The following is an 18,433-nucleotide window of genomic DNA, read 5'->3' on the forward strand; positions in this document are numbered from 1 at the left end:
CTTGGTGGACAAAGGAGAACCCCACAGCAGCCTCCGGGGTAGGAGTAGGAGGGTGCAGAACAGGAAGGGCCCACGTGTGACCCCCATAAGCTTAGTCATATATTCCATTTTCTGACCTCCTGGGCCCAACCAAACCCACCCCTTTCTCAACATGGACACAAGAGGTTCCCAAGCCCAAGTCCAGTTTTATTTACACTCATCTCCAAGCACATGATTTGGGGATAGGTGACAGGTCTCAGGGGAGAGGAGGGTGACGGCCACACAGGACAGGGATGGGTGCAGGAGAAGAAAGGGATGGCCGGGGGGTGGGCCGCTCTTCCAGTGTCCTCCACGGGCTCCCACGTGTCCCTGCACAGACGCAGGGATGCCGTCTCCTTCAGGATTTGGACTTGGACACAGCAAGTCCGATGAGTCCAGCCAGTCCCGCCACGCCCAGGGCCATGCCTCCAACGATGGCCATGCCCACTAGTCCATCTGGGGAGAGGAAAAGGGAGACTGTCACGAGGCCAAACCCAGTCCCTGCGGCAACCTGGGCTACCACCTCACAGCCTGCTGCTCCTTAGCAGAAGACGTGCCTCTCTCCCTGGAGTCCTGGTGTGAGGGGCCCTGAGGGCCGGGGAAAGAAGAGGGTTTGAGGAGGAACTGCCTGGAGGGCACCATCTGAAGAGAGACCAGAGGGCCCAGGCAAGGGGGACAGAAGAGAAGTTAACAGAGCGGAGAGGGACCCGGGGATGCAGGGGGCCAAGGAAACATGAGGGCAGGGAGTGGAGGGAGGCAGAGGGGCAGAGAGGACGGCCTTCACCTTTCTTCATGGCCTTGTCAATGAGCCGTTCCAGTTCTTTGGCCTGGTTGTTCTGCGGCTCTGTCTGCAGCAGCCCTCGCACATACTTCAGGGCCTTTTCATATTCCTGCACTCAGGGAAAACAACACACCCCCCCTCAGAATTCCATCCCTCCGCCTGCCCATCAGAGGGGCCTTCTCTCCACTGGCCCTGGGACTCCTCCCTCTCCCTCCACCCCCTCCCTTGCTCCAGCCCCACCCAGAGGAGTAGAGTCCACAAACCACCCCAACTGTGTGGGGGTGATAAGCTGAAGGAGATAACAGCCCAAGGCTTGGGGCTGCACCCCAGTGCTGACATCACTTTGCTCCCCACACCCTAGGCACCCAGATCCTCTGTCTCTCGCCTTCCCTTAGTGTCCTGGCCTGCTTTCACCTTGCACCTCTGTACCCAACACCAGCCCCTGCCTACTACCCTCTTTGGCCTGGGCTCTACCCTGGAGGAGAGAGATGAGCAGGTGCTTGGCCATCCAGGTGGGAGGGGGTGGAAGGAAGTGCTCTGCTTTACCTTGAGCCGGTAGTTCCCCACGGCCAGGTAGAAGACGTAATCCCGCTGCTCCTCTTTGCTCCCTTTGGGCAGCAGCTCTGGGGAGTCGGGAGGAAGGAAAAGGGTAAAAACCCCTTCTCTTCCTTCTTAGTGCCCGTGTCCCAGACACCCCCTCCACTCCCTAAATTCACTGTCCTGAGCCTCCACTTCAGCTCCAGTCACTCCAGGCTTCCTAGCCAGAACCGTGGGGCAGCATGAACCCCAGCCAACACTGAGGTGTATGCAGCCCCCATATCAACACTCCAGTCAACTCTGGTTCATCCAAGTGAACTAAAAGCAAATCAGGGCACTGGACAAGCCAAAGGCATCTCTATTCCAGTTGCTTGTTGCCCAGACTAGTGTTCAAAATAAGTTTTCACACCTTTTCTTTTTAAAAAAACAGCTCCAAACTTGCCTTCAACTACCCGTCCCTGAAAGATCCCACCTAACTTTCTAAGTTCAGTGACTTCCCATAGGGTTAGGTGTTCAGCTGTACTCTGTGCACTAGAATTTGTTGCTAAGTTGGCAGGTGTTTATACAGCTTCCCAAGCATCTGTCTGTCTCCTCAACTAGACTGGCAATGTTTAGAGACCACTTCTCCAGCTGTGTCCTACTTCTCAGGAAACCTGAGAAATACACAAACGGAGGCTGAGATGGTTTGCATTCAGGAAGATTCTTACTTTTATGGATTTACAATAGGTATCTTTGGCTAGTACAGTGATTGTTTATACACCATTACTTGACCAAGAGAAAAGGGGTACAGAGAAATTTAAAGGTCAAGTATTGTGGCCTCTGACAAATGGTGACCTATCCAAAGTTAACAGGAAACAGGATTCTGATCAAAAAAACACCATCTGCTCACAGGTTTTGAGGATGGTCTTCTGGACTTCTACATGACTCCCCCCAAAGGTTTTCAACAATAGCTGCTAAATAAGCAACATGGTGAGGTGTGGGGGCAGACAACATGACTGGGACACATGAAGATAGGAGCTTCTGGTCCCAATTCAGCCATTAATTAACCAACTGTCTGACCTGAGACCAGTCACTTTCCTTCTGTCTAGACGACCAGATCACCAAAGTCCCGCGGGGACTGACATGCTATGACTGTCTGGCAAAACACCAATGAGGTAGCAAGTAGCCAAAAGCACACTGGGAGAAGTCAGACTAAGTATAGCCTTTCCTGCAGTGAGTTTACTGGAAGATAACTGTACTCTGAGATCCCATGTTGAAAAACGATCCCCACACTGGAGATGGAGGGAGCAAACCAGGCCAATGGTGGCAGAGGATGACGATGGCAAGTTGGGAAGGGGCGTTTGGGGAGTCAGCCTAGCACCTCACCCTCCAGCAGACCAAGGCCTTTACGGATGTCGTCGTTGTACTTGCTTCGCACCAGGCACCAGGCATATTCAAACTGCGTGCTCTTGGACACCGAGCCTGCTGCCTTCTCAGACTTAAATTTCCTTTCAAATTTCTGCCACAGGAGAGGAGAGGAGTCATTTAGAAGTGAAGGGGGCAAGATGAACTCTAGCAGGACCTGGGTGTCCCTGTTACCCATCTTCTCCTTTGCCACACACCCCCGTTCGGGTCTTGGGGTACCCAAGCATGGGGTACCCCAGGTCCTGCAATCTTCATCTCTGGGACCCAGGCATTCTGCTTCTTAGTGCCGGGTCGTCTCCTTTGTCTCCTTGCACCTCCCCTCTCTGCTTCCCTCCCCCTAGTGGTGCCGAGTGGAGATGCCACCTGGTGGCGGCCCCAGGCACCGCTCCCGGAGCAGCTGACCCCGGGAGGCTGGCCTGAACAGTAAACAGGCTGTCAGAACAGCTCAACAACAGTCCAGCCCACGCGGCCCCTCGTCGGAGACTGCTTCTCTCAGCCCCGCCCTGCCTCGTCTGGACCCTATCTTATCTGAAGGAAAAAACCGTAACAAACCTGCCTAGAGCTACAACGATTGAGACATCCCCTACAAGGGACTTAGCGCTGTGCCGGATTGAGTAATACGTGAAACTTTACGGTGGTCGCTGTGTTCCCCCGCCACTGAAGGAGCACTTAAAATCAAGTGCCCGCATCCTGACCTCGAGCTTCTGAGAGAACCTAGCACCCCTCAGACTGCAGGCCCCGAGTCTGAGGCGTGGTGGCATAGGAAACTACAACTCCCATTAGGCTCTGGGGCAAAGTGGAGCCTCTGGGCAAGAGCCGAACGCTACTGGGGCTGCCGGGAGCCGTAGTTCGGCTTCTCTAGGCAAAACTGATGCTGGGAGGAGAGTTTGGCCCCTACCCGACTCTCCTCAGGGCCCGCCCCTCCGAATCTTCCTTTTCCCTCCCTCGGAGCAGGGCCTCACCAGCAGGTCCTCCACAGACACCAACTCGTTCAGCACGGCCTCCATGGCCGCCGGCCCCGCAGGTCTCACAACTCAGACGCTACAGTGCCACTTTCTCCATGGCCCATTGACAGGAGCGGAGAGTCACTTCCGGTGTCCGGCGGAAGCGGAACCGCCCTTCCCTACGCAGAGCCAATCGCTCCCCGTAGCCGCCGCCGAACCCGCCTCCGCCTACCGCCGCCGCGGCGCGCAGCTGGGCTCACTGATGCGCATGCTCCGACAGATCCCTCTACCTCACCAGAGCCCGCAGGCCGCGCACGGCGCCTGGCCACTCCTAAAGTTGGTCTTCCTGGGTACCCTGCAAGTGCTTCCGTCTACAGAGGCTACCTCAGTAAAGTACGAGACTGTGTCTTGATGGTTAGCCCCCAGACTGAAAACAGCGTAAAGAGAAGGTGGGGATCGGGGCATGGATCCCTTAATTTTAGATCTACTCTAACCCTCTCTTTTCCTCCCGTCCCCCACCCCCCACCTCCCTGCTCCCAGATATCTAGGACCCTAGGGGCTACGTGATTTTTTAGTGCCTGCAAGAAAATCATAACTCGTACCAGGGTTTCCAGGGCCCGGGCGGACTTAAAATGCAAGAGCAAAGAAAACTAGATCTGTCAACCGTAAACCAGAGACTGGAATACATACTAATGGGGGATGCTATTAATGGGAATTTAAAGAAAAGCTGTTGCCTCTGCTTGCACAGAAGGTCCAATATTTTAAATATTATTTAATAAAGCATCCTCTGGGTGTACTCAAGGGGGAAAGGCCATTCATGTGGGGTCATGGGCATTAAGGCGCTTGGAAGTAAGAAGCAACAAAACGTGGAAAGGGGAAATGCTGCATGCTGCTCTGGCATCTGTGTTCTGTGCAGTGAAGCGTAGGTAGTGACTTTCAAATTCTCTTTACCTTGACCCACAGTGCTCCAGCACACGTGTGAATGTAAGTTCCCTGAGGGCAGAAACTGTATCTTGTTTATCTGTCCATCTCTAGCTCTGAGCACAAGGAAAATGAAATGTTCAAGAAATATTTGTTGCTCTCCCCGGCGACGGCGCCGCAACAAGATGGCGGACGACAGAGACAGGGACGGCACAGAGGTAGCTGTAGCAGAATTTCACAAAAAAATCAAAGAAGCTTTTGAAGTGTTTGACCATGAGTCAAATAATACAGTGGATGTGAGAGAGGTCAGAACAATTATCAGGTCATTAGGATGCTGCCCTAGTGAAGGAGAGCTACATGATCTGATTGCAGAGGTAGAGGAAGAACCCCCCACTGGATACATTCGATTTGAAAAATTTCTACCAGTGATGACTGAAGTGCTACTGGAAAGAAGATATAGACCAATTCCGGAAGATATCCTTCTTCGAGCTTTTGAGGTATTAGATCCAGCTAAACGAGGATTTCTTTCTAAGGATGAACTGATAAAGTATATGACTGAAGAAGGTGAGCCTTTTTCTCAGGAGGAAATGGAAGAACTGTTGTCTGCTGCAATTGATCCAGAATCGAATTCAATTCATTATAAGGACTACATAATAATGATGGTGATAGATGAGAATTAAACACTCTAAAGACTTCATTTCTAATTGAAAGTATAATTTTTGCTTGTCCTTGTTAATTTCACATTTTGTCTTATAACTCCTACATATTGCTAATTAATTCCTTGTGACAACTATTTGAAGATATTTTGTTTTTTAAAGGTGATCATACAGTTTAAAATACAGATCTATTTAGCAAAAAAAAAAAAAGAAATATTTGTTGAATTGTCAGGAAATAATAGTAATGACCACAGTGCAAATGCAGGGGGTTAGCATCCAAACACACACCTTTCACATTTGCAAAGCCCCTTGAATCTTTTTTTCGTCATAATAGCCTTGTGAGTTAAGGTAGGAAGTTATTCTTTTCTATTTGGCTTGGACAGTTGATATGAGCTCAGTAAACTTTAAGAGAAACCTCAATTTAGGGAACTGGCTCCATAATAGTCAAGGAAAAAAATTTACATTCTTTCAAAGATGTACTGAGTGCCTAAGTTTGGCTGGGCATTGGGGTGAGCAGAGAGGGTGAAAAGGTGTACATAATATGAAGCAGATGAGTGAAAATAGGGCTGAACACTAACGGCAAGTAGAACTTACCTTCCTTTGAAGGCAGGGAATTTAAGAAAGGCAAAAGTCCACTATTTCTATCAGGATGTTACTTTCCTTGGGTGGCTTGCTACCCCTCATCCATGTTTGTATCTGTTGCAGCTCTTGGCACAGGCCTGGCACGTGGCAAAAGCTCCATCAGGGTTTGTTAAATGTTATTTTTGGGGGGAAAAAGAATGTGTTACATGGCCCAATTCTGTGCCAATGAAGAGATCTTAAGTTTGTTTCTTAGGTCCAGTAAGCACAGCCATCCACCCTGGATTATAGGGATAAGAAGTAGTGCCTGTTCATTTTACTTCCAAATTACGTTTCTCCATCTTTTTCAAAAACATCTACTTCTGCTTTATTGACTACGCCAAAGCCTTTGACTGTGTGGATCACAACAAACTGTGGAAAATTCTTAAAAGAGATGGGAATACCAAGTCACCTGACCTGCCTCCTGTAGGGTCAAGAAGCAACAGTTAGAACTGGACATGGAACAACAGACTGGTTCCAAATCAGGAAAGGAGTACATCAAGGCTGTATAATGTCACTCTGCTTATTTAACTTATATGCAGAGTACATCATGTGAAATGCCGGGCTGGATGAAGCACAAGCTGGAATCAAGATTGCTGGGAGAAATATCAGTAACCTCAGGTATGCAGATGACACCACCCTTATGGCAGAAAGCAAAGAACTAAAGAGCCTCCTGATGAAAGTGAAAGAGGAGAGTGAAAAAGTTGGCTTAAAACTCAACATTCAGAAAACGAAGATCATGGCATCCAGTCCCATCACTTCATGGCAAATAGATGGGGAAACAGTGAGAGACTTTATTTTTGCGGGGGGGGGGGGGGGCTCCAAAATCACTGCAGATGGTGACTGCAGCCATGAAATTAAAAGATGTTTGCTCCTTGAAAGAAAAGCTATAACCAACCTAGACAGCATATTAAAAAGCAGAGACATTACTTTACCAACAAAGGTCCATCTAGTCAAAGCTATGGTTTTTCCAGTAGTCATGTATGGATGTGAGAGTTAGACTATAAAGAAAGCTGAGCACTGAAGAATTGATGCTTTTGAACTGTGGTGTTGGAGAAAACTCGAGATTTTCTTGGACTACAAGGAGATCCAACCAGTCAGTCCTAAAGGAAAACAGTCCTGAATATTCATTGGAAGGACTGATGCTGAAGCTGAAGCTCTAGTACTCTGGCCACCTGATGTGAAGAACTGACTCATTGGAAAAGACCCTGATGCTGGGAAAGATTGAAAGCAGGAGGAGAAGGGGACGAAAAAGGATGAGATCGTTGGATGGCATCACTGATTCGATGGACAGGAGTTTGAGTAAGCTCTGGGAGTTGCTGATGGACAGGGAAGCCTGGCGTGCTGCAGTCCATGGGGTCACAAAGAGTGGGACATGACTAAGCGACTGAACTGACCTTTTTCAATACCATCCAAATGCAAACTATTGTCACTTTGGAGTAGGCAGAGAGACCTTATAAAAATACAATTCTCAGTTTATCTGAAACCCTTTAATAGCTTCTCACTGCTGTTAGAACAAAGGCCAAAACCTTACAGCAAAGCCCAGAAGGTTCTCTGTAGTCTGGTCTGGCTCCTGTTCTGCATCATCTCTCCTTCACTGCCTCTCCCTGTCTGTACACTAACCCCACAGGCCTCCTTTAAGTTCTGCAACCCCTAGTGGCCACAGGCCCTCTGTACATGCAGTCCCTGCTATCTAGAACATCTCCCCCAACCATGAAATGCCCCCCGCTTTGCTTATATGACTCATTCATTCATTTATGATTTATTTCACTCAACAAATACGTGTTGAGCACTTGTTATGTGCCAGGCACTGTTTAAGTATTTGGGATCAGCACTGAATAAAGTTCCTGTTCTCAGAGAACTTGCATTTTAGTGGGGAAAACAGAAAAAATAATCAAACAAGTAAATAACTAAAAACACAATAATGGCAGGAGTTTATAAAGTGCTGTGAAAACAAGAAAAGCAGGGGAAAGGGACTATGAGAGAAGAGGATGCTGGTGGAGGAGAGCTCAAAGAAGCCCACCATGGAGAAGTGACACCTGGACAGGGAACTGAAGTAGCCATGTAGGTGAATGAGGAGAACGTTCCAGGGAGACGAAACGGCAAGAGCCAAAGCCTTAAGGAAGGAACACATAAGAGTTGTTTAGAAAATGAGGGCAGAGAGGTAGCCAGGGGCAGATCGTGGGGGGGCTTGTAGACCATGGTAAGGAATGTGGACTTAATGTGACAAGTGATGGGAAGGCATTGGAGGGTGTGAGCAGCAGAGTGAAATGATTCAGCATACAGCAATCCCTCCGGTGGCTACTGGGGTAGCCCAGGCAAGAGACAGTGGTGACCTGGTCTACAGCGGCAGCAGTGGAGTTCAGGATATGTGGTCAGAAGGTATGGTCAGCAAGAACTGCTGATGGACTGGATGTGAGAGAGCAGGGTAGGATGACACATAGGTTTGTGCCCTGACTGACCTGGTGAATTCCTACTGACCGTTAGTTCTAAGCTCTAAGACTCCTCCTTAGGGAAGGCCTTCCCTGGCATCCAGATTAGGAGGGCTCCTGTTGAGAGGCTGAGCACTACCCATCCAGCATTTTCAGAATATAAGACTGTAACCTGCTCATTCTTTTCTTAGTGAGCCCTGTGTTTTTGTGAACCACATGAGTATTGGTTTGGGTATGGTAATAACATCTTCCAAGAGCCAAAGACCATTCTGCTATTGTCTCTTTTTTCCCCCACATAAAGGAAGGCTCACATGTGACCTGCGGTCCAAAATCACACCAGGAAGGTAAGAGTTCTGTTTGATCCATGAGGAAACTGAGACTCGAAAAGCTTAATTCATCTCCCCAAGGTCACAGAACTAGAAGTAGAGGAGCTGGGATTTAAACCTGAGTCCTGCTTCAGCATCAGAGACGAGGAGTCAGTTAAAGAATAAACAGAAAGGATACGATGACTTTGTAAGTATGCTCCAAGTTTTTATCTTTAAAAAATTTAAGTGTAAATTTGTCATTTTTTTGGTTTTTGTTTTGCACAGTAGAGGACTTCCCTTAAGCAGCAGATGAATGAGGAACAATTCAGATTAATTCAAAATGAAAACAGGCAAAGCAATCCCAATAATCCCCCCATTTTTTTAGTAAAATACAGTAAAATTAAAAACAAAACCCCCCAAACCACCAACAGTGCCCCTGAGATTGTTGCATAACTGACTTCTGTCTCTTGGCAAGTGGTCTGTGTTTTTAGTTCACACTCTCAGAAGAAATGGAGTGGCCATCATGGTCAACAAAAGAGTCCGATATGCAGTACTTGCATGCAATCTCAAAAACGACAGGATGATCTCTGTTCGTTTCCAAGGCAAACCATTCAATATCACAGTAATCCAAGTCTATGCCCCAACCAGTAACGCTGAAGAAGCTGACGTTGAACGGTTCTATGAAGATCTACAAGACCTTTTAGAGCTAACACCCAAAAAAGATGTCCTTTTCATTATAGGGGACTGGAATGCAAAAGTAGGAAGTCAAGAAACACCTGGAGTAATAGGCAAATTTGGCCTTGGAATACGGAATGAAGCAGGGCAAAGACTAATAGCGTTTTGCCAAGACAATGCACTGGTCATAACAAACACCCTCTTCCAACAACACAAGAGAAGACTCTATACATGGACATCACCAGATGGTCAACACCGAAATCAGACTGATTATATTCTTTGCAGCCAAAGATAGAGAAGCTCTATACAGTCAGCAAAAACAAGACCAGGAGCTGACTGTGGCTCAGATCATGAACTCCTTATTACCGAATTCAGACTTAAATTGAAGAAAGTAGGGGGAACCACTAGACCATTCAGGTATGACCTAAATCAAATCCCTTATGATTATACAGTGGAAATGAGAAATAGATTTAAGGGCCTAGATCTGATAAATAGAGTGCCTGATGAACTATGGAATGAGGTTCATGACATTGTACAGGAGACAGGGATCAAGACCATTCCCATAGAAAAGAAATGCAAAAAAGCAAAATGGCTGTCTGGGGAGGCCTTACAAATAGCTGTGAAAAGAAGAGAAGCGAAAAGCAAAGGAGAAAAGGAAAGATATACACATCTGAATGCAGAGTTCCAAAGAATAGCAAGAAGAGATAAGAAAGCCTTCTTCAGCAATCAATGCAAAGAAAGAGAGGAAAACAACAGAATGGGAAAGACTAGGGATCTGTTCAAGAAAATCAGAGATACCAAAGGAACATTTCATGCAAAGATGAGCTCAATAAAGGACAGAGATGGTACGGACCTAACAGAAGCAGAAGATACCAAGAAGAGGTGGCAAGAATACACAGAAGAACTGTACAAAAAGATCTTAATGACCCAGATAATCACGATGGTGTGATCACCGACCTAGAGCCAGACATCCTGGAATGTGAAGTCAAGTGGGCCTTAGAAAGCATCACTACGAACAAAGCTAGTGGAGGTGATGGAATTCCAGTTGAGCTATTTCAAATCCTGAAAGATGATGCTGTGAAAGTGCTGCACTCAATATGCCAGCAAATTTGGAAAACTCAGCAGTGGCCACAGGACTGGAAAAGGTCAGTTTTCATTCCGATCCCAAAGAAAGGCAATGCCAAAGAATGCTCAAACTACCACACAATTGCACTCATCTCACACGCTAGTAAAGTAATGCTCAAAATTCTCCAAGCCAGGCTTCAGCAATATGTGAACCATGAACTTCCTGATGTTCAAGCTGGTTTTAGAAAAGGCAGAGGAACCAGAGATCAAATTGTCAACATCTTCTGGATCATGGAAAAAGCAAGAGAGTTTCAGAAAAGCATCTATTTCTGCTTTATTGACTATGCCAGAGCCTTTGACTGTGTGGATCACAATAAACTGTGGAAAATTCTGAAAGAGATGGGAATACCAGACCACCTGATCTGCCTCTTGAGAAATCTGTATGCAGGTCAGGAAGCAACAGTTAGAACTGGACATGGAACAACAGACTGGTTCCAAATAGGAAAAGGAGTTCGTCAAGGCTGTATATTGTCACCCTGTTTATTTAACTTCTATGCAGAGTCCATCATGAGAAATGCTGGACTGGAAGAAACACAAGCTGGAATCAAGATTGCTGGGAGAAATAGCAATAACCTCAGATATGCAGATGACACCACTCTTATGGCACAAAGTGAAGAGGAACTAAAAAGCCTCTTGATGAAAGTGAAAGACGAGAGTGAAAAAGTTGGCTTAAAGCTCAGCATTCAGAAAATGAAGATCATGGCATCTGGTCCCATCACTTCATGGGAAATAGATGGGGAAAAGTGGAAACAGTGTCAGACTTTATTTTTCTGGGCTCCAAAATCACTGCAGATGGTGACTGCAGCCATGAAATTAAAAGACGCTTCCTCCTTGGAAGGAAAGTTATGACCAACCTAGATAGCATATTCAAAAGCAGAGACATTACTTTGCCAACAAAGGTCCGTCTAGTCAAGGCTATGGTTTTTCCTGTGGTCATGTATGGATCTGAGAGTTGGTCTGTGAAGAAAGCTGAGCGCTGAAGAAATTGATGCTTTTGAACTGTGGTGTTGGAGAAGACTCTTGTGAGTCCCTTGGACTGCAAGGAGATCCAACCAGTCCATTCTGAAGGAGATCAGCCCTGGGATTTCTTTGGAAGGAATGATGCTAAAGCTGAAACTCCAGTACTTTGGCCACCTCATGCAAAGAGTTGACTCATTGGAAAAGACTGTGATGCTGGGAGGGATTGGGGGCAGGAGGAGAAGGGGACGACAGAGGATGAGATGGCTGGATGGCATCACTGACTCGATGGATGTGAGTCTGAGTGAACTCCGGGAGTTGGTGATGGACAGGGAGGCCTGGCGTGCTGCGATTCATGGGGTTGCAAAGAGTTGGACACGACTGAGCGACTGATCTGATCTGATCTGATGTGTTACTTTATGTTTCCGCTCATGAGAAACGCTGGGCTGAAAGAAGTACAAGCTGGAATCAAGATTGCTGGGAGAAATAGCAATAACCTCAGATATGCAGATGACACCACCCTTATGGCAGAAAGTGAAGAGGAACTCAAAAGCCTCTTGATGAAAGTGAAAGTGGAGAGTGAAAAAGTTGGCTTAAAGCTCAACATTTAGAAAACGAAGATCATGGCATCTGGTCCCATCACTTCATGGGAAATAGTTGGGGAAACTGTGTCAGACTTTATTTTGGGGGGCTCAAAATCACTGCAGATGGTGATTGCAGTCATGAAATTAAAAGATGCTTCCTCCTTGGAAGGAAAGTTATGACCAATCTAGATAGCATATTCAAAAGCAGAGACATTACTTTGCCAACAAAGGTCCGTCTAGTCAAGGCTATGGTTTTCCAGTGGTCATGTATGGATGTGAGAGTTGGACTGTAAAGTAAGCTGAGCACTGAAGAATTGATACTTTTGAACTGTGGTGTTGGAGAAGACTCTTGAGGGTCCCTTGGACTGCAAGGAGATCCAACCAGTCCATCCTGAAGGAGATCAGTCCTGGGTGTTCATTGGAAGGACTGATGCTAAAGCTGAAACTCCCGTACTTTGGCCACCTCATGCGAAGAGTTGACTCATTGGAAAAGACCTTGATGCTGAGAGGGATTGGGGGCAGGAGGAGAAGGGGACGACAGAGGATGAGATGGCTGGATGGCATCACCGATTTGATGGACATGAGTTTGGGTAAACTCTGGGAGTTTGTGATGGACAGGGAGGCCTGGCATGCTGCGATTCATGGGGTTGCAAAGAGTTGGACACGACTGAGCGACTGAACTGAACTGAAATGATGTGTTACTTTCTAATTATACACTTGTGTGATTTGCTGATGAATGCCACCCTCCTGTACTAGACTGGAAGCTACAGGAGGGCAGGGTCTGTCTGTTTTGCTCATCTTATGCCCACAGAGCTCAGAGCCTCTACCAGTAGATACTCAATTTGTACTAATTATTGTTGCATAAATGGTTGTTGCAGTTGCTATGATTAACTTTTTGGAAAAGAAACCAGTCAATATATAGTAAGAGCTATATTTTTTGACTAGTAATCTACTTCTGTGGGGGGAAAAAGTATTCAACAAAAGCCAAAAAGAAAAGAAAGGAAAGAGAAGGCATGAAGATATTCATTTCTGCATATCTCTGAAGGTAAACAAACAACTAAATCACCAAGGAATGGTTTTATTAAATGACGTTACATCAATATTATGTTACATCAATATAATAACAAACAGCCTTAAAGTCAGTGATCTGGATTCTAGGCTGATAATATTCAAAACAAAAATTATGACCTTCTCAAATTCAGTCCTGTGAGTGGGCAGAAAAGAAACTGACATTCTTCCTGGTGGAACCAAAACCTAGAACTGATACTTGGTGGCAGAGGCCCTACTTTGACGACACCAGAAATTGGAGCCTGTTTTGGACTTCTGCCCTACAGCATCTTGTCAGGTCAGCCCAGGAGAAGTTCTCAGCAAACACCTACCAAACAGAATTCCACTATTATTTTTAAAAAGTTAATAGGAGATCAAACCAGTCAGTCCTAAAGGAAATCAACCCTAAATATTCATTGGAAAGACTGATGATGAAGCTCCAATACTTTGGCCACCTGATGCGAAGAGCCGACTCACTGGAAAAGAGCCTGATGCTGGGAAGGATTGAGGGCAGGAGGGGAAGGGGTGACAGAGGATGATATGGTTGGATGGCATCATCGACTCAATGAACATGAGTTTGAGCAAACTCCGGGAGATCGTGAAAAACAGGGAAGTCTGGAGTGCTGCAGTCCTCAGGGTCGCAAGAGTCAGACACAACTTAACGACCAAACAACAACAATTTGTTATTTATTTGGCTGTGCCCGGTCTTAGTTATGGTATGCAGGATCTAGTTCCCTGACCAGGGATCGAACCTGGGCCCCCTGGCTGGGCGCGCAGAGTTTTAGTCACTGGACCACCAAGGAAGTCCCAAGGGTTCCACTATTTGTGATCTAATCTTCAGTGATCAGTCTCCTCTACTTCCCACTTTCATCTACTGTTTAATTAGACAGGAAGTCCTGTCAACCCCCAACTGATTCATTCATCCATCCAACAAAACATTTCTTAAGGGTCTGCTGTGTTCCAGGCACCCTTCTAAGTGCTGGGTAAGAGAAATGAACTAAACAGACATAAATCCTTGTCCCATGGAAGTTGATCTTAGCACAAGAGAAAAGACAGCTACTGAATAAATACATAATATCAGGCCACCACTGCCTCCATTCTGTCGTCATACTCTTTTAACAGCCTTCACTTGTTTTCCTCTTTCAACCCAGCCTGGCTGCCAGCTGCATTTTAAAGTGCAGATGAGACCCCACATCTCCGGATTAAAATACCGTCTAGACTACTCAGGACATGGTTGAAATTTCTTATGATGCATACAAAGCCCTTCAGGATCGCCTCTGCTTACCTCTCCAGCTTCGTCTCCAGGCACCCACGCGCCCTGCACACGGAGAGTTTTCATGACGGCCACCTTTCTTCCACTCGGAATGCTCTCCAACCAGAGCTCTCCATCCACCAAACACCTGAGTCTCTGCGTAGCCGGCAACTAACTGCCAGGCTCAGGGCCGTTACCCTCTGGGGCAGCTCTTATCACCCAGTCCCACAGTCCTTTATGTGGACAGGGACCGTGTCTTGTTTATCTCTCTGCCAAAGGGCAGACACCCAAGAATTGTTCGTGGGGTGAATGAGAGAGTAACGGCAGGCATTCTTAAAAAAAAAAAAAAAAAAAAAAGACGTTAAGAACCTCGGAGACATCTGCACTTCCGGGTGGCGGCTCGGTCGGCCCCGGAGGTAAGGGTGACCCCAGGGTCTGCTCTAGGAGGAGGGCTCGGTGACCCGGAGAACCCGGGAAGACTCGAGCGGGAAGAGCGCGCAGTCTGCGTCTGTGCAGTCTCCGCCCTCTGGAAGGAGGCGGAGCCGAGACGAGCCCTGGGCGGGGCGCGGAGGCCCCGCTGGCCAATTAACATGAGCATCTTCGCGGGAGAGGCGGGGCGCGGTGCGACCAAGAGGCGGAAGGGGCGGTGCCGAGGCCTGGAATCCCCGAATCTCAGTTCTCGCTCTTGTGGTTCGGGGTGAGCGGGGTTCTCCTTGCTAATCCTTAAGCCAGAGACGCTCTCTGTAAATGAAAATTTATCTGTTGCCTCCTTTAGAGTCTGTCTCGCATCTATGTGATGAGGGCGCACACCGTGCCCAGGAATCACCTGGAATCTTATTAAAAGTGCAGAGTTGGTTCAGTAGGTCTACGGTGAGGCCCGAGATGCTGCGTTCCTAATTAGCTCCGAGAGGACGTCGATGCTGTGCCTTCTCCAACACACTTTGAGGAGCAAAGGTGTGAAACAGTGGTTCTTAAAGGTGGTCCCCGGACTAGCAGCTTGGACATCACCTGAGAATTGTTTAGAAATGCACATTATTGAGCCCGGCTCCACACCTGCGTAGCAATCTGGGGTTGGGGCCCGGCAGTCGGTTGTTTTACAAGCCCTGTGGGTGATTCTGGTGCTTAGTGCTCACTGGACTTTGAGAACAAAACTGAGCCTCATTTCTCTACAGACTGTGACTGTGTCAGTTTGCTTTATCTCGTTAAGTTTCTTCAGCCGAAAACTCAGGGTGAAAATACTGATGCCTTCCTAGTGAATCTCGTAGAAGGAAACGTGAGAATGACTTTAAAGCACTTGGCACACATAATAAACATTTTATAACGGGTTTCAGAGCCTAGCGAGCTTAGTTTCATTAGTGTGAGGGGACAGACAAAGACTAAAAGGAATAAGGGATGGAGGGAGATCTCATAAGCATATGCAGAAATGATTTTTTTCTTGCAGGCCACTAAAGCAGAAAAGACGGCTGCAATGGTAGTTAACACAACAGTGTTACCTCTCAACCGTGGTGATTATCCATAAAGCCTTTCGTTCGGACAACGAATTAATTCACTTATTTGGAATGCCTCTTTCAGATGAGTGAATTTTAGACAGCAATAATAGACAAAAAGAAATCTTTTGCTTTGTGTGTGTGTGTGTGTGTGTGTGTGTGTGTGTGTTTCAAACAACAGATGTGCCTTAAACTATCTAGGTGTGATTTTCCTATTTGTCTGTTCTGGGAATGACATCACCATTTACCACTTTGGTCATAGGATGTAGAAAGGGGAATAAGGCAAAATCAGAAACAGGCAAGAGAAATTTCTGGATCAGTTTTTATTCAGCAATGAATTCAAGCTGCCAGAAGAACTAGAAAATCTGTCACCCCTGCCTCATACACTGCTCTCATCCAACCGTGAGCTGCCAGAGTACTGACTCGAGGAATTCTTTCAGAACTCACTGACCTTCCAGGATGAAGCTGTATACATAACCAAAGATGAATAGAGTTTCTTGGACCAGGGTCAGAGGGCCTCTTTCTAGATTGTCATGCTGCTGCTACACTGGAGTGGGTTGCCATTTCCTTCTCCAAGGCATGAAAGTGAAAAGTGAAAGTGAAGTCGCTCAGTCGTGTCTGACTCAGCGACCCCATGGACTGCAGCCTACAAGACTCCTCCGTCCATGGGATTTTCCAAGCAAGAGTACTGGAGTGGGGTACCATTGCCTTCTCAGAGACTGTCATGCTAGAGAATTACAAAAATGTGGTTTTAGTTGGTAAGGATTCTGCCTTGTAGAGAGGAGGCCTTTTGAGTTTTTGTCCTAGTGAAGATTTATTGCTCTAATGACCACAACTCTTAATTTAGCCATTATGTGCATGTAAATTCCATTTTGTTAATGTTAGCGAGGGAGATAAAGTAGCATCATTCCTATGAAACTAGAAATCAATCACAAGAAAAATATAGGAAAATCACAAAAACGTGGGAATTAAACAACATGCTATTGGTCAACCAGTGTCGTCAAAGGAGATATCAAAACATACCTAGAGACAAATGAAAACGGAAATATAACATACTAAAATTTATGGAGGAAGGGTACTTCCCTGGCAGTCCAGTGGTTAGGATTTGGCGCTTTCCCTGTGACCTGGCTCTGGTCCCTGGTTGGGAAACTAAGATTCTGTAAGCTGTGCAGCCAAAAAATAACGAAAGCTCAAGTACAATAGTTTAAAAACCAAAATATTTTTTAAATTTTCATAAATTTCTTGACTAAGAAGTAGTTGTAATAGTTAAAATAGTTTGTTATTCTCCATTTTGAAATGAGCTCTGTTTTTCTAACAGTAGAATGAAGTTGGTCACTGAATACAACATCCTTTTTGCTCCCTAATAGTCCAGCAGACATCCAGCATCCTTGATGCTGGAGGTAGGTGACAGTATATACACTTGCGCTTAAAAAAGTTCCTGAACTCCACAAAATTGTATGCAGATAAAAAAATGTGTACACACATGTGTATATATGGTTGGGAGAGGAGATTGGGTTTGTAGTTTTCATCAGATCCTAAAAATAATAAATATAGGAAAGCAAGACATGGGGACCAGGCCCCATAAGACATGGAGGGAGCATAAGGGCCAACTCAGCAGAATGTATTTTGGTTAAGATGGCAAGGCCTTCTGATTGAATTTCGACTACTAACTGTGGATTGCTGCAGCAGAGTCATGGATGTGCTCTATAAACCTGGTTCCTCTCGTGGGCTACATCTCTGCATTGCTCAGGGGTATTTGATGGACTTCCCGTGTGGTCCAGTGGTTGGGAACCCGCCTTCCAATGCAGGCAATGCTGGTTCGATTCTTGGTCGGGGAACTAAGATTCCACGTGCCCCCAGGCAACTGAGCCCATGTACTACAAATAAAGAAGCCTGCACGCCACAACAAAGACCCAGCACAGCCAAAAAAAAGGGGGGGATGGTGTTTGAGATGAGCAGGAGCTGGGTAACTCTGCTGAAGGTCAGAATTTAATCTGTATTTTTAGGGTGAATTAGGCATCCCACTCCAGTACTCTTGCCTGGAAAATCCTGTGGACGGAGGAGCCTGGTAGGCTGCAGTCCATGGGGTCGCTAAGAGTCGGACACAACCGAGCGACCTCCCTTTCACTTTTCACTTTCATGCATTGGAGAAGGAAATGGCAACCCACTCCAGTGTTCTTGCCTGGAGAATCCCAGGGACGGGGGAGCCTGATGGGCTGCCGTCTATGGGGTTGCACAGAGTTGGACACGACTGAAGCGACTTAGCAGCAGCAGCAGCAGCAGGAGGATGCCAGTGTGATGAAAGATGCATGTTTGTTTTACATCAAACCTTTAGAAAGGACTGAAGACCTTTAATTTAGCCACTCACATTTTTTAAGTGAAAAAACAGGATTAAAGAAGTGAAGTAGCATTCTCAGTTCCTCGGTCTTCCAGTTCTTGATCCACAGCAGTTTTTCTATGTGCTATCTCTTTTGATATGTGGTAGATCAGCTTTTCTGAAAAAGTAATTCTGATGCACAATCATCAGTTTCTGGTAGAAAGTTAGGTAACTCGATCATTCATGAAGAAGAATGTCTGCGTGAGCTAGATTACTCAAAGTGTTCCGGTCTCAAAAACATCCCCTCCCACCACTTAGAAGTGTTCAGATGCTAGAAGAGATGTTGCAGAAGGTCAGCTGTGACTAAGAGCTG

The 18,433-nt window shown here is 46.5% G+C and overlaps 2 protein-coding genes and 1 long non-coding RNA gene across 5 annotated transcripts; 2 read left to right on the forward strand and 1 right to left on the reverse strand.

Moving 5' to 3' along the window:
* Window positions 1-165: 165 nt before the first annotated feature.
* FIS1 (fission, mitochondrial 1) lies at window positions 166-14,508 on the reverse strand. 2 transcript variants are annotated; one of them, XM_006045405.4, is made up of 5 exons: window positions 14,290-14,508; window positions 2,702-2,834; window positions 1,346-1,422; window positions 803-908; window positions 166-474 (listed from the first exon to the last, which is right to left on the reverse strand). In XM_006045405.4, exons 1-5 carry the CDS (start codon window positions 14,341-14,343, stop codon window positions 377-379), a joined length of 468 nt encoding a protein of 155 aa, XP_006045467.1. In that variant the 5' UTR covers window positions 14,344-14,508; the 3' UTR covers window positions 166-376. The 2 variants fall into 2 exon arrangements, with proteins under 2 accessions (XP_006045467.1, XP_006045468.1); XM_006045406.4 differs by lacking the exon at window positions 14,290-14,508 and adding an exon at window positions 3,703-3,861.
* LOC102416158 (dynein regulatory complex protein 8-like) lies at window positions 3,962-5,885 on the forward strand. Of its 2 annotated transcripts, none has more exons than XM_045164315.1 (2): window positions 3,962-4,133; window positions 4,648-5,885. In XM_045164315.1, the coding sequence occupies exon 2, from the start codon at window positions 4,737-4,739 to the stop codon at window positions 5,283-5,285; it is 549 nt and encodes a 182-aa protein (XP_045020250.1). In that variant the 5' UTR covers window positions 3,962-4,133; window positions 4,648-4,736; the 3' UTR covers window positions 5,286-5,885. The 2 variants fall into 2 exon arrangements, with proteins under 2 accessions (XP_045020250.1, XP_045020251.1); XM_045164316.1 differs by having other exon boundaries at window positions 4,720-5,885.
* Window positions 14,509-14,734: 226 nt separating the features above from the next.
* On the forward strand, window positions 14,735-15,867 carry LOC123331636. The gene is made up of 2 exons (XR_006548382.2): window positions 14,735-15,210; window positions 15,698-15,867. It is a non-coding gene; the product is annotated as an uncharacterized LOC123331636 (long non-coding RNA).
* Window positions 15,868-18,433: the final 2,566 nt, after the last annotated feature.

The sequence above is a fragment of the Bubalus bubalis genome, chromosome 24, assembly GCF_019923935.1.
Source record: "Bubalus bubalis isolate 160015118507 breed Murrah chromosome 24, NDDB_SH_1, whole genome shotgun sequence".
NCBI lineage: Eukaryota > Metazoa > Chordata > Mammalia > Artiodactyla > Bovidae > Bubalus > Bubalus bubalis.